This window comes from Pygocentrus nattereri, chromosome 28 (assembly GCF_015220715.1).
Source record: "Pygocentrus nattereri isolate fPygNat1 chromosome 28, fPygNat1.pri, whole genome shotgun sequence".
NCBI lineage: Eukaryota > Metazoa > Chordata > Actinopteri > Characiformes > Serrasalmidae > Pygocentrus > Pygocentrus nattereri.
The window spans coordinates 1,041,622-1,057,796 of NC_051238.1; the positions used below are offsets into that span (position 1 = coordinate 1,041,622).

At 42.7% G+C, this 16,175-nt stretch overlaps 1 protein-coding gene across 6 annotated transcripts in view; it reads right to left on the reverse strand.

The window, feature by feature from the left end:
* zgc:194990 (uncharacterized protein LOC568410 homolog) overlaps positions 1–15,778 on the reverse strand; it is a 23,049-nt gene extending 7,271 nt beyond the window's left edge. Inside the window, exons 1-6 of one of the 6 annotated variants that reach the window (XM_017687545.2) lie at positions 15,664–15,763; positions 8,477–8,529; positions 6,998–7,075; positions 6,807–6,905; positions 4,414–4,515; positions 474–635 (exon numbers count right to left, since the gene is read on the reverse strand). In XM_017687545.2, coding sequence (XP_017543034.2) covers positions 474–635; positions 4,414–4,515; positions 6,807–6,905; positions 6,998–7,060 — 426 coding nt within the window. In that variant the 5' untranslated portion in view covers positions 7,061–7,075; positions 8,477–8,529; positions 15,664–15,763. Of the gene's footprint in view, positions 1–473; positions 636–4,413; positions 4,516–6,806; positions 6,906–6,997; positions 7,076–8,476; positions 8,530–15,296; positions 15,346–15,440; positions 15,564–15,647 lie in introns of those variants that run through there. The other 5 variants (XM_017687547.2, XM_037535713.1, XM_017687548.2 and 2 more) reach the window with 5 other exon arrangements.
* Between the last annotated feature and the right edge of the window lie 397 nt (positions 15,779–16,175).

Genomic DNA, 16,175 nt, shown 5'->3' on the forward strand with positions numbered 1-16,175 from the left:
TAGACAGAGAGAGACAGAGACAGAGAGATCACAGAGAGAGAATAGAGAGAGACAGACAGACAGAAAGAGAGAGTTTCCAAACATTTGGTCCATATAAGAACTCTTGAAGAACCACCGTCCTTAAGTGAGTATATCCTATTCAGCCTGCAGCAATTTAGCCCCGCCTACTCATACTGATATTACAATTTGAGCCTGGACTGCTTTTGGAGTCATAGCCAATCAGAACAGCGCTGATTTATATATACCGGTCTTAAAGTCACAGTGTCAGAACAGCCTGTTTGATTCAAAAGGATAAAGAGAGGCTGGAAAGTCGTTCAGTGAGAATTCCGGCTGTTTTCACTACTATATAGGATCCCATGACATAACACACAAACCCTGACCCCCACATACAACAGGTCAACAGGCCAACAGGTCTTGGCTGACCAGCTAGATCTGCGGTAAGCCGGGCGAATACATTAAAGCGTAGGTTGTACCGGGTGCAGGGTTCTCTGGCTGTGCGTCCAGTCCATGATGGTTCTCTTTGAGTCGCTGAGGTCATTCTCCTCTCCCTCTAGAACGGACAGCAGACGCTCCCTCCAGTCCTGCTTCTCCATACTCGGACCTGAGCGAGTCAGCAGCGGCCTCTCCGACTTCTCCTGCACAAAATAGTCATGTAATGTGTCTGCTTACACATACAGAAACTCCGTTCACAGAACAGCCAGAACAGCGAGAGACGCTGATAAAAAAAATTATTAGTACATTAGTAGTATTATATTAATGAGAAATCAGATTTTTGATTAACACAGTCACTAAAGGAGCTTCTATCATTGAGAATTACTTTTTCATTTGTTCATTCTGAGCAACGCAGAGAAACTTCTAAAAGCAGAGTTGATCACTGTAATGGTCTTCATACTGAACTTGCTAAGAAAACAATACATCCTTTACAGCTCGGACAAAATACAGAGAGATCAGATCATTCCCACTTCAAGAGAGCTGCGCTGGCTGCCTGTATCGTTCAGGTCAGATTACATCAGAGCGCCTGTCTATGATCTTAGATCTGCAGATTCTGACCTTCAAACACCTTCAGTAAAACACAGAAAATGTGGAGAGACTCTTTTAGTTATTCTGCTTTTAAACTGTGGAGCTCAGTTTAGCTTTTATTGGACAGTCGAGCTTAGAGCTCACTTTTAATAAACACCTGAAAACGCAGCTCTTTAACTCAGAGCTGCATTAAAACTCTACGTCTCATGGTTTTTATCTTCTAATCTGATCTTTATTTTCTTCTGATTCTAAATACTTATAATTTCATGTATAACTATGTTTTATCACCTGTCTGTAAAGCACTTTGAGCTGCCACAAGCACAAAAAGTGTTATATAAATACAAATAATAATAATAATAATATGCACCTAATCAAATTTTGATGCCTAAAACATGTTCCAAAAAAAAACACTTATTAATCGCTTGAGACTGAAGACATTTCTCCATTTACTTCTATTAAAAGTTAAGAACATTTTCCATTTCCTGTAAAGTTTCCTTTCTGGAGATGCAAGGTTTTGTTCCAAAAGCAGAGATATGTTGCTTCGAAATGTGTTCAGGGATAATGGTGCCCTCACAGATGTGCAGGTTTCCAAGTAATACCCGACCCCCCACCCATACACAATGACATATGCTGGATTTAGAACTTTACACTGGTAACAAACCAGATTGGCCCTTTTCTTCTTTCCCCCGGAAAACACGACATCCTTTATTGCCATAAACAATCTGAAAGGTGGACTCACCACAAAACATGTTTAAGATGTGCATCAACACTGAATACATCTTCCTAAACATCAGGTATTATTTGGTCCCACGTTATTTTTTTTATTATTATAAGTAATTTTGAGGCATTTTATTGGTCCGTTCATCTTCAAATTTGAACACAAAACAAAGGGTAATCTGACTTTTTAAATTACGAAAAACAACAAAATTGCAACGACATACACTAACCGTTTCACCTTCATATTAATGCACTGATGTAGCACTTCGTCTTATTCAGGATATATGATATATGAGAATTGTGCATCCAGCATACACAACGAACTAATATAAACCATTTATTATAGACATATCCACATTCCCTGAGTTAAAGAACCGCCCCCAGGCTCCACACAGACACTATAACACTAACACACTAACCTTCACACACAGCCGCTACGGCAGCGTACGCCTAATCAATACCTTTGATTTTACTGTCAGAATGTGCTGACTGAGCGTGTGAACAGTGCCTGGGCTCAATGCCCAAGGACAACAACCACGGCTCCAGCAGCTCACACCCAGCCTGATTCAGCTCATCAGCTTTATCTCCACACCCTCAGCTGTACATGGAGACATTTCTTACTAACTGATGATTAATGTGTTCAGCGTAGCTTCCCAAAAACAACCAGAGTAACAGGACAACAGCAGCAGCTCACAAACTAATTAGGCACAGAGTAACTTGCAGGACAGCAGCGGAGCTTCTTAGGCTTTACATGATAAACTTTCCTGCAACCTCAGCGTTTCCACTATTTATATTTTACAGCAGCTGCCACTTCACAAGAATTTTACCCTGACTTTAGCCTTGATTCTCAGTCTGAGCTACAGATTTTGGGTCAGTCGGAGTCGACAGTTGGGAGCAAAGGTCTCCACAGGAATGTTTTTAGTCCTGCTCCTGCATGATTTCATCCCACTCCTGCAGAAAATTGGAATCATTAGTCCTGCTCCCGCCAGTGCAGTTCCATCAAGATGAACTGACTTCCCATATCCAGCACAGTCTGTTCACAAACATGCTGAAAAAACAGGCCAGTCATGGTCATCAGGCTCACTAAGAGTAACTTCACCAAATGCTGTATATCCACCATTTAAATGCAGCAGGAATTAAACCACAGAGCGGTTATTTCTGGCGTTTTGCTGGGCAGCTGTGGCGGTCGGACTGAAGCTATGAGAATCTGCGTGTTGTTTAGCTCTTCAGAATGACTTCATTCGTTTTACCTGTTTTACTGTGTCATTTTATATTGTTTATCTATGATTTTGTGATTGTTCTGCGTTATTTAGGCCGTTCATTGATGTACAGGATTTCTCTTCACATGTGCTTTGTCCTGCTCCCGCCTGCAGGGGGCTGGTTACCTGCCTGCTCCCGTGCACAGCACTGAAAATTAGTCCAGCGTCTAGAGAAAACGCAGACCTCTAGCTAGGAGAGTAAATCAAGTAGTATACAAGCAGCACAGACCCAGACTTTTTTGTAGGAGGATATCAAACGTTTCTTTTTTTTGACTCGACTTGGAGGAGCGCGATCTAGAAGAGTAAACTGGTCAGAGTCTCAATCTAAACTGACTCCAGTAAGAACTGAGGAAGAAAATACAGCAAGTAAACAAAGACAAATGGAGAAAAGTCTCTCACATGAAGCTTTTTAATCAGCTGAGTTTAAGGCACAATCGAGTTTCTGTACATTTAAAACTAAAAATCCCACATTAGTCACATTTCTTAAGCCATGACTGTCACTTAAACATTTACCTGCTGCTTCTTTACTGTTTCAGCGCAAACGGCTGAGAAAACAGCAGCAGCTCCACGTCTGTTTATCTGCGTCTCCTAGTAATACGAGAGCGTGAATTCGGAGAGTTGTGTGTCATCCCTAATATTTCAGAAACCAGTCGGATAGCGTGAGACGCACTTGTCACATGTTCACGGCCAACTTATTTTTGTCATTATTATTATTATTAAAATCACGAAAAACAAGCCCAGCTAATGCAACATTGGTCCTCATTCACCAACCGTTGTTCAGAAGGACATTCTCCAATGTTCTCTTATGTGGGGTTTCTTCTTAGATCTAATCAGAATCTACAGACGCTCAAAAGGTGAGAACATGCCATGAATCTGATGCAGACTTTTTCTCAAGAACACACTTAAGAACAAACGTAGGAAGATGTTGGAGAACAACTGCCATGAGCGTTAGCGTGAGTCATAATGCCGGTAACATTAACGTCAATGTTAATGTCATTTTGGGAAGGTTCCTTTGGAAATTTAAATTTTAGTACCTTTGGGTGGGTGGTTGTTGGGGGGAAGGAGGGGGTGGTAACTCTAGAGGAAACACTACTCTGGTTGGTTGGTTGAAAGCCTCCTGCAACTCATTTGAAACGCAGCCGCAACAGCTGCACACGTCTCAAGTGTCATGTAACAGCCAATCAAAATAGCGATGCCGTATTACGTAATCACATCACCGATGTTGACATGTTTCCAAACGACTGACTTTACTGGGAATGAATTAAAACAGAAGGTGGTTGATTGGATGGCTGAAAGAAGATCCTCCTGACAGCCTCCAGGTGAGGTTAGTAGTTTTCAGTAGTTTTGCTTTTAGTAGGTGTTTTTTTTAACAGGTGTTGTATGGATTTTGTGTGCAGTTTAATTTGCTCATACTGACCTTCATCTCCAGAATGGACGCCGTCTCTACTATGAACTCTTTACATACTCCTGGGGGCCAGATGTCTTCTCCAGTCCAGATATGGGCCAGAACATCTGACCTCTAATGGTGGGTGGTGAGAAAAACAGCTGTGATGGTCTATATGTGTTTACAGAGTGTAAAAAGCTTATGTTCATACAAAAATACACACACACACACACACACACACACACACACACACACACACACACACACACACACATTATCTAAACCGCTTATCCTTATGGGTCATGGGCATGTGTGAAATAAATATAATAAAATACAACACATAAGAGAGAAAATACGAGTAAGAGGAGATAAACAAACATTACTGACTCCTTGCCTGTGCTCTAATAACCCATATATACTCACGCTAATATACTCATCTATATTTTCTAGATATGCAGTGGGCATTATATTAAAATATAGTAAAGCCAATAAAAAATGGACATTATCATTGTTTTTAGATCAGTTGATGTGCATTGATGGGCTTAGGGCATTTAATGGATAAACAAGCATGCATTGTGGGGTAAACTATTATTATGGGGTATCTACTTTCCTGCAGAGTTTAGCTCCAACCAGGGGTGAGTGGTACAGCAAACAATAAATCCTTATATATTACAGTATATCCAATATATACTTTAAACCATTTTCATGATACATGATATCGCTGCTGTCGGAACAAAGCCTTGTAACCTAACTTTACAGGAGAAGGAAAAAACTCGCTTAACTTTTAATGTAAGTCAATGGAACCAGACGTCTTTCCAACTCATTCTGGGCTGTTTCTTTTGGTCCGTTCATCATGAAATGTACAAACAACGTAAAGGGCAGCAGACATTTTCAAATTATGTCAAAAACTGAAAAATGTCAGAAATGGAGATACGAGGTTTTGTTCCGACAGCAGCGATATGCATCATGATAGTACGTTTTTCTGAGATTTAATAAGTTGGAACATACAAAACAGAACCTGGAGTACCACAAATAAAATACTACAGTAATAATAATAATAATAATTTACATTTATTTTATTGAATGTTTCCCAAATACACTCACTTTACTCACTGTAATCATTCATAATGATAACGCTGAAATATTATCATATTGCCCATCCCAGTTCCAACCTAAATCTTTCCCGCTGTTGTTGCATCAGATCTGGCCAATCACAGACGTCCGAGGAAGATAATTCGCTGAGCAGACGAGGTTTGAACTTTGCGGGAATGCGCTCTTCCTGACCACTGCACTAAGGGTTAAAGCTCATTAGTGTAAGGGTTAAAAACATACGTGACTGTAAGGGTGTATAAGCCAAACTCATTAAAGAGTTAAACACCCCCACAGTGAGGAGCTACACACCTGTGCACGGCGCCTGTACTGAATAGTCAAACATCCATGCAATTAGGGATCAACAATCTATGCCTTTAAGATCTTTACATGTATTTAAATGTTACTCTTGCTTCAAGCGGCAGGTTAATTGAGAACGTTGCTTCGCTCCGTCTGAGTTGGCAGAGATTCTCAGCAGCCCTGCTGGTTCTGAGTTCTGAGTACAGGTAATATTTCCCCCTCATGAAGTCACCTGGACCTCTCTGAGGAGGTGGATCAGGTGTTTGAGAGCAGGAAGCATCGCACCAATGCAGAGTGTTGTGCCCGCAGCACTGCTAGGAGTAGCAGGCTGTGCTTTTTAAATCGTTTTTTTAATAAGAGGTGATGAATAAAAAAAAAAAACAAAATCTATTTAAAGTGTCAACTAAAGTGTTTTGTTCTGTGCTGGTCAATCCGATGAACGCGTCTCGTGAACAGCACCCGCACAAAGCTGGCAGACGGAGGCAAAACTGGGTTCAGGCTGAAGCTGAGTGTTTGAGGACCAGCTTTATGTTGGGTGAAGAACGTAGCTGTTGGCTCGTTTCGTATTGTTCAGGACAATAAACATGATCAGAAGCGATCAGTAAACGTGCTACGTTTAAAAAGTAAAAGTGCCACGGAAAAGTGACGGCAGCTGCTCTGACTGAATATCCAGCACAGAGGGGACGATGTGTGCAGGTTAAACTGAACAAACTGATGATCTGCCGCCGCTGTCTGTTTATTTTTTAATATTTCACTGAGAAAGCAGTGACAGAGTTATGGTCTCATTTTAAGGTCTCAGTGCGTCTTCTGTAGCTGCCGTTTGGTGGAATGGTTCAGCTCCTCGTCTCCCGCGTTGGAGAGCAGGCTGAGTCCCTGCGCAGAGAAGCAGGCCTGTAACGATTTGTGCTGGTGATGTTTTGACGTCTGTCTGTCTGTCTGAGGTCATTAGATCTGTTCGGTCACCGCCGAACAGCTTTGACACTACTGTGGCTAGGTAGCGGGGAGAAGGTCCTGAGACAGGTACAGATATGCTTTACCTGGCAGATCCAGGTGAGCTCTCTGGCCAGCTCCATGATGAATAGCTGGCTCTCCGTCAGCGGCTCCCGCCTTTCACTCTGCACCCGCCTGCGAGACTCCTGAGAGTGGAAAGCATGAGTGATTACTGAGGATCTGTGATGAAAAATAAGGAAATGATCAGGATCCACAGAAGCGCGAGTGGAGAACATACCTTCAGACGGATCTTCAGGTTCTTGGCTGGTTCGATGAGGAACTGCAGACACTCTTTTATCATTGTGGTGGAGTGGTGCTAAGACGAAACAGAGAGCTCTTAAAACGACAGTTCAGTGAGAAATCTCCCCAACTTTACCCCAAAACGATCAGCTGAGACGTCTGGAGTTCCTTCTTTAGTTTTAGCACCAGAGCTTTGAGGCTAAAACCATAGAAGGAAATTCAGACTCCAGGTAATGGAAGCTTTTCACTGTTGTCGGGAGGAAACCTCGTATCTCCATTTTTTACGTTTTTCAGTTTTTGACATAATTTGAAAAAAATGGACCAAAAGAAATGGCCAAAATTACTTGGACAAAAATTCTGGTTCCATTGACTTCCATGAAAAGTTTTTTCCTTTTCCTGTAAAGTTTCCATTTTGGAGACACGTGGTTTTCTTCTGACAACAGCGATATAATGCCTTTACATGATGCCAACTGCATATGTAAAACACCTCATACACCTCAAACACCTCTGCTTGGAACTATACGGTTCGGATCTGACGTTTATGTCAAAATTGAGTTCTTTGACAACTTCTTAACATTATGTCAAGTTCTGTGTATTTTTGCCCTGTGACCCTGAGGGAGAAGTGGCTTTTTAAATGTGTGTGTGTGTGCTTTTGGACTCTAGATAAAGAGAACAAAAATAGTTCCATCAGGTTCGATCTAGAACCTTATAATTCCAAACAGAAAGTGAGTTCTCAGGATTAGAAGATTCTATCTGCATTTGACCTGTTCCAAAAACTCCTTTACACATTTTACATGATTGTGAAATTGTACGGTTGGAATAAATTTACAGTGTCTGTCCTTTTCATTTATGAGACAGACGGGTTCCACATTTCAGTTCTGTTATTTGGAGTGCAAAACCTTTGAAGCTCAATATCTCAAAAGTGCTCAGAACTCAGATAGAACCTCATAATTCTAAGGGGGAGACTTGTTTCAAACCGAGTGGAGATGTTCAGTAATCTGACAATACAGATGCAGCTGAGGATGCTACTGTTTTTAGCTATAATAACATATGTCTGTTCATGTTCATGCACTGGAAAAACGGGGTTGTTGGTTCTACCCAAACCTTTCTGGGGTTTATTAGGGAGCCCAGCTGCTGGGTTACTGTCTCACAATGACAACATAAAACTTCTATTAAATACAGATGTTTTACTATTACATCAACTAAAAGTATGTTTTATAAATAAACTATTATTATAAATAACTATTATTACTGGTTGTGATGTGCGACTGATCGCTATGCTTTTTTCTGCCTTATCAATTATTATAGTCCATTATATGTAAAACTTTATGAAGAAAAAAGTTGTTAAAAAAAGTAGTTGTAATTCTGCTATAATTAACATTGTTGTGTGTTTATTACGCATGAGAGTGGTGGGGCTGTCTGATATTTTCCACATAACCTCTTGGACCTGTTTAATGTGTAAATGCCAGTATTCTACCTGTTCGTCCTATCAGTCTTCGTTTGGTGAGTGTGGGGCCGGTCAGCGCTTGTCTGAGTGAGCAGATAAACACTTTCAATAACCAGCTGTGGGGCCAATAAGCCATAATACATTTACACACATTTAGTATGAAAACTGGATGTGGTCTTAGACTCTGAGCTCTGATTTATCTGGATGTAAACAGTCACTAAAGCAGCTTTTTATCATCAGAGAAATATCGCTGAAGTTTTTCTCTCAGAGCGATGCAGAGAATCTTGTGTTTATTCCAGTAGAGTTGATCACTGTAATGGTCTTCCTACTGAACTTCCTAATAAAACAATACATCCTTTACAGCTCGGACAAAGGATCCTAAGCATAGCAGCAGCATCCTAAGCATATCAACACAGGGAGATTGGTTCGGTCCTGCTTTAAAAGAGCTGCACTGACCGCCTGGACCATTCAAAACAGAGTTTAAAGCTCTGCTGCTAGTTTTAAAGCTCTAAATGACATTAAAGCTTCTGAAAGTGGGTCTGTTTATGATCTTAGATCTGCAGATTCTGACCTTCAGACACCTTCAGTAAAACACATAAAACTTGGAGAGACTCTTTCAGTTCTTCTGCATCTAAACTGGAGCTCAGTTCAGCTTTTTTTTAGACAGTCGAGCTCAGCGCTAACTTTTGATAAACACCTCAAGCTCTTTAATTCAGCGTTTAATTAAAACTACGCCTCGTGGTTTTTATCCTCTAATCTGATCTGTTACATTTTCTTCTGATTCTAAATAAATGATTTCTTGCATAACTATGTTTTATCAGCTGTTGGTAAAGCACTTTAAACTGCCACCGGCATGAAAAGTGCTATATAAATAAAGCAATGTTAAGCAATGTTTACGGTGCTATGCAGCTAGCCCCTGTTCCCTATCAGTTGTGGTCAAGGCGCCGGAACAGCAGTGGGCACCACTTTTCACAGTACTGTGGTGACGCCCCACCACTTTCTGAGTTCAGTTCGGGCACATAAAACCTCCGCTGACGGCATGAAGCACTGACCAGCACGAACAGACGTAGTAATACTGAGTGCTAGAGCCAATCAGACCCTCCATTCTCAGCTGGGAGGAGACCTGCTGTGGTGGTCCGGACCTGTCCAGCTTTTTCTGTAGTTCGGTTTTGACACGCGACTCCACTCGAATTCAGATCCGCACCAAACAACTGAACCGGGAAGGGAATTCAGCACCTTTTCTCTGTACCGTCTACACAACCTGCTGCTTTAACACTTCACTCCTGCACTGAGAACTGCTGTCAGTAACAAGAGAGAAGCGTTAATGTAATAATGGGCGTCTTTTCAGCCAAGCATCAGCGACCTGATCGCTTACAGTGGTTTACACCCAGAAGACACCCTGTTTTCAGGGTGGTGAACGTGAGATTAACAGAGCTCTTCTGTAAAGTCTCTGTTCTAGTGCGGTTCTGCGCTCACATCCCTGAAAAACCTCCACTCATTATCCATTGTTTTTTGCTACCACAAACTACATGATCAAGTCTATTAGAGATGCTGAAAAACTGCACACTGTGATCATTTAAACGTGCAACATGCCAAACTTCTCAGTTACACACTTAAAGGACTGGTTCTTCAGGGGTTCTTTAGCAAAGACATTGTTTCTATATAGAACCCTTTGTTTAAATGGTTCTCTGCATGGTGAAATAGTTCTTCAGATTGATGGAAAATGTGTTATATAAGGTTCTATACAGCACTAAAAAGGGTTCCGTTACTGTTGACGTCAAACTTACATTTACATTCTCCGTTAATGTGAAGAACCATTTCACCATGCAGAGATATAGGACTCGTGGAACCGTTCTCTTCACTTGAAGAACCATTTTTAAGAGTTCAACTAAAGGACTGAAAGTATCTGGGCGGAGGGGAAGTTTTAGGGTAAGAAAATAAGATAATTTAGATTTTTTTTGCTGAATTGTTGCTTCAGATCTGTTGCAAATCAATGATGAAACAGTTTGAGTGTTAAAAAGCGCAGCAGAGCATTATTTCTGGATGGTTCCTGCAGTTGTTCTCTGTGGACCTCGTTACGGAGCTCAGAAGGAGTCCGTAGAGACCTGATGAAGCTTTCACAGCAGGACTGAGGACTGAGAGCTGGACGCGGTTCTGCCGAATCAGCACTTAGCACACCCACACAGCCTGCCAGGGTATCTGGACAGAGCAGACTGCAGAACGAGCTCTGCTGCGAACGCTGGAGTTCAGTCCTCACTGCGTCAGACAGAGTCACACAGGGACACATCCACAGCCTGGCTGCTGACTCTCTCTCCACAGCCTGGCTGCTGACTCTCTCTCCACAGCCTGGCTGCTGACTCTCTCTCCACAGCCTGGCTGCTGACTCTCTCTCCACAGCCTGGCTGCTGACTCTCTCTCCACAGCCTGGCTGCTGACTCTCTCTCCACAGCCTGGCTGCTGACAGTAACTGAGATCTTCTTCGTCTCCTCTTCTGTAACGTCTCTGTTCTAGTGCGTTTCTGCGCTCTTCCTCACATTAACTGAGATCTTCCTCGTCTCCTCTTCTGTAGAATCTCTGTTCTAGTGTGGTTCTGCGCTCTTCCTCACATTAACTGAGATCTTCCTCGTCTCCTCTTCTGTAGAGTCTCTGTTCTAGTGCAGTTCTGCGCTCTTCCTCACATTAACTGAGATCTTCCTCGTCTCCTCTTCTGTAGAGTCTCTGTTCTAGTGCAGTTCTGCGCTCTTCCTCACATTAACTGAGATCTTCCTCGTCTCCTCTTCTGTAGAATCTCTGTTCTAGTGCGGTTCTGCGCTCTTCCTCACATTAACTGAGATCTTCTTCGTCTCCTCTTCTGTAGAGTCTCTGTTCTAGTGCGGTTCGGCGCTCTTCCTCACAGTAACTGAGATCTTCCTCGTCTCCTCTTCTGTAGAGTCTGTGTTCTAGTGCAGTTCTGCACTCTTCCTCACATTAACTGAGATCTTCTTCGTCTCCTCTTCTGTAGAATCTCTGTTCTAGTGCGGTTCTGCACTCTTCCTCACGGTAACTGAGATCTTCCTCGTCTCCTCTTCTGTAACGTCTCTGTTCTAGTGCGGTTCTGCGCTCTTCCTCACATTAACTGAGATCTTCCTCGTCTCCTCTTCTGTAGAGTCTCTGTTCTAGTGTGGTTCTGCACTCTTCCTCACATTAACTGAGATCTTCCTCGTCTCCTCTTCTGTAACGTCTCTGTTCTAGTGCGGTTCTGCACTCTTCCTCACGGTAACTGAGATCTTCCTCGTCTCCTCTTCTGTAGAGTCTCTGTTCTAGTGTGGTTCTGCGCTCTTCCTCACAGTAACTGAGATCTTCCTCGTCTCCTCTTCTGTAGAGTCTCTGTTCTAGTGCAGTTCTGCGCTCTTCCTCACATTAACTGAGATCTTCCTCGTCTCCTCTTCTGTAGAGTCTCTGTTCTAGTGCAGTTCTGCGCTCTTCCTCACATTAACTGAGATCTTCCTCGTCTCCTCTTCTGTAGAGTCTCTGTTCTAGTGCGGTTCTGCGCTCTTCCTCACATTAACTGAGATCTTCCTTGTCTCCTCTTCTGTAGAGTCTCTGTTCTAGTGCAGTTCTGCGCTCTTCCTCACATTAACTGAGATCTTCCTCGTCTCCTCTTCTGTAATGTCTCTGTTCTAGTGCGGTTCTGCACTCTTCCTCACATTAACTGAGATCTTCCTCGTCTCCTCTTCTGTAGAGTCTCTGTTCTAGTGCGGTTCTGCGCTCTTCCTCACAGTAACTGAGATCTTCCTCGTCTCCTCTTCTGTAGAGTCTCTGTTCTAGTGCGGTTCTGCGCTCTTCCTCACAGTAACTGAGATCTTCCTCGTCTCCTCTTCTGTAACGTCTCTGTTCTAGTGCGGTTCTGCGCTCTTCCTCACAGCAACTGAGATCTTCCTCGTCTCCTCTTCTGTAATGTCTCTGTTCTAGTGCGGTTCGGCGCTCTTCCTCACAGTAACTGAGATCTTCCTCGTCTCCTCTTCTGTAATGTCTCTGTTCTAGTGCAGTTCTGCGCTCTTCCTCACATTAACTGAGATCTTCCTCGTCTCCTCTTCTGTAGAGTCTCTGTTCTAGTGCAGTTCTGCGCTCTTCCTCACATTAACTGAGATCTTCCTCGTCTCCTCTTCTGTAGAGTCTCTGTTCTAGTGCAGTTCTGCGCTCTTCCTCACATTAACTGAGATCTTCCTCGTCTCCTCTTCTGTAGAGTCTCTGTTCTAGTGCGGTTCTGCGCTCTTCCTCACATTAACTGAGATCTTCCTCGTCTCCTCTTCTGTAGAATCTCTGTTCTAGTGCGGTTCTGCACTCTTCCTCACATTAACTGAGATCTTCCTCGTCTCCTCTTCTGTAGAGTCTCTGTTCTAGTGCAGTTCTGCGCTCTTCCTCACATTAACTGAGATCTTCCTCGTCTCCTCTTCTGTAGAGTCTCTGTTCTAGTGCGGTTCGGCGCTCTTCCTCACATTAACTGAGATCTTCCTCGTCTCCTCTTCTGTAGAGTCTCTGTTCTAGTGTGGTTCTGCACTCTTCCTCACATTAACTGAGATCTTCCTCGTCTCCTCTTCTGTAACGTCTCTGTTCTAGTGCGGTTCTGCACTCTTCCTCACGGTAACTGAGATCTTCCTCGTCTCCTCTTCTGTAGAGTCTCTGTTCTAGTGTGGTTCTGCGCTCTTCCTCACAGTAACTGAGATCTTCCTCGTCTCCTCTTCTGTAGAGTCTCTGTTCTAGTGCGGTTCTGCGCTCTTCCTCACATTAACTGAGATCTTCCTTGTCTCCTCTTCTGTAGAGTCTCTGTTCTAGTGCGGTTCTGCGCTCTTCCTCACATTAACTGAGATCTTCCTCGTCTCCTCTTCTGTAGAGTCTCTGTTCTAGTGCGGTTCTGCGCTCTTCCTCACAGTAACTGAGATCTTCCTCATCTCCTCTTCTGTAGAGTCTCTGTTCTAGTGCGGTTCGGCGCTCTGCGCTCTTCACAGCAACTGAGATCTTCCTTGCCTCGTCTCCTCTTCTGTCTTCAGTGTGAGGAATGAGGAACAGTCAGACTTCACTCTAAACTCTTAGGAAACTGGGCGAGTTTTCAGGTTTTCAGATCTGCTGCAGCTCGGTGGAAAGTTTTTCAGAGGAATCTGGGCAGAGTTGCAGTTTCTAGACTATGAAGGACCAACTGGGTGAACCAGTCTCCTACAGCATAACACTGTAATCAGTTTATTTTCAGGGAACCCCTGGGGTTTTATTTCTGAGACATTCAAGAGGTTAATTAGAGGATCCCAGACACACCAGGACACCTGTATTTCCCACCTTGGACACCACATAACTTACGGACCAATAATGAAACTAAGATCCATAATGAGATTCTAAAAAATAGTATCCAGAATAAAGTTCTAGTGAAATTAAGATCCAGAAACAATTTTGAATGAAACTAACATCCAGAATGAAGTTCTAATGAAATTAACATCCAAAATGAAGTTCTAATGAAATTAACATCCAGACCAAAGTTCTAATGAAATTAAGATCCAAAATGAAGTTCTAATAAAATTAACATCCAGAACAAAGTTCTAATGAAATTAAGATCCAAAATGAAGTTCTAATAAAATTAACTTCCAGAACAAAGTTCGAATGAAATTAAGATCCAGAACAAAGTTCTAATAAAATTAACATCCAGAACAAAGTTCTAATGAAATTAAGATCCAAAATGAAGTTCTAATGAAATTAAGATCCAGAACAAAGTTCTAATGAAATTAAGATCCAGAATGAAGTTGTAGTAAAAGTTAGGAAGCCCTCAGAATTTTGATCTTGAGACATTCAAGGGGTCCAAGAGGTTAATTAGTAGGACACACCAGGACTGTCTTATTCTTATGTCTTATTTTATTCATGTACTTTATATACTTTAATACTGTTGCTGTTATTTGAATATGACTATTATTGTAATTATGATGAATTCTTTATTTGTTTTTAGTTCTATAAAGTGAGTTTCGCTTCGAGAACAGTCACATCAGTAAAGCTACTCTGAATCTGCATTCGAATTAAAAGTGAGCTGAACGTTTAGTGCAGGTCCAGATCTCATCTGTGCCGTAAACCGAATGAGTTCTTCTCTGAATGAGGAGGCTGGACTGTGAGGGGTTAATGACCTTAGAGAACAGCAGTCGACCACGTGTGGTGAAAGTAAGGCTGGATTAACTGGACACACGCAGAACACGTGACCTGAACGCAGGGACACCTTTGCTGAGCTCGGGCCACTAATAATCCTTTAAGCGAATTAAAGCAGGAGCTACAACCTGGAGCCAAACAGCCGTGTTTATCTCCACTTCACAATCAAAAAGCTACAGAAAGACGGTTCTTCAAGGGTTCTTTAGTAGAGAACGTGTTCTATTTACAGCCATAAACACTCATAGAACCTTCTGCATGCCTAAATGGTTCTCTGCGTGGCGAAATGCTTCTTCAGACTGATGGAGAACGTGTTGCATATGGTTCTATACAGAACCAAAAAGAGTTCTGATAAGGTTACGATGTCAAGCTTGTATACAACAGAAGAACCCTTTTTGGTTCTATACAGAAGCATATACAATACATTCTCCATCAATCTGAAGAACCGTTTCATCAGGCAAAGAACCGTTAAGCATAAAATGGTTCTAAATAGAACTTGTGGTTCTCAACAGAACCGTTTCTTTTACTAAAGGACCCAAAAATGGTTCTCCTATTGATGTCAAGCTTGCATGCAATAGTAGAACCCTTTCTGGTTCTACTTAGAACCATTTAAAAAAACAGGTTCTATATAGAAGAACCACGTAAGCATGAAACGGTTCTATATAAAAATCATGGTTTTAGATAGAACCGTTACCTTTAAGAAGTCTTGAAGAATCAGCTGAATTCTCCGTTCCACCTTAAATGGTGCAGTAACAGCGGTGCCTCTTAAGGTGGAACGGAGGGTTCGAATGGAAAGCCAACTCAATGTCAATTTAAACAGCCACGATGACGAACTCACTGATCATCAATATCCCTGATCGATCGTTCAGCTGTTCAGGCGTGCACGCACCTGTGCACGTGCACTTCTTTCTGAATGGTCGCGTGCACAGCTCGCCACCACTTCTTTAAGCCTGGGATTCACGCAAGAAGAAGAAGTGAGACTAACGCGCAGGTGACGCTGTCAGGTAACGAGAGAAGCGCTGATAAACGCCACAGGTGACCCTACCTGAGTGGTCACTCACCTGGCCGCTTCAGTCTTCAGGGGTGTCGAGTTTCTGTCTGTGCAGCATTAGGACTCCGTTTGCACTCCCTGAGCTCTTTCACACCTCACTGTGCACTCTCTCACACACGCGGGGGAGGGGCTTGGGCCGTGACTCAGTTCGTGCGTTTCCGACTGAGTTCCGAGTGAAGCCGAAGCAAACCCTGCAGGTTGACGGGCGGCCGCCAGATGGCGCCAAAGCAACGCGGCAAAAATCGAGAAGGCAGTTTGGCTCAACAGCGTGCTGATTCAACTGCACTGTTAGCATTAGCTTTGGCTATATGGGCCTTCAAATCCACGTGGAAGTCTAAATGGACACACAAACTCAGTGAATGTAATTAGTTTCTGTACTTTAGTATTTTTGGTGTATCTGTACTGAAGTTTCTCCGTTCTGGGCGACTTTCTCCTTTCACTCCACTACATTTCAGAGTCTAATATCCGACTTTTTCCTTCTACATTTTGAGAAATCTGTCGTTCCTTTTGGTTTCTGTGTGT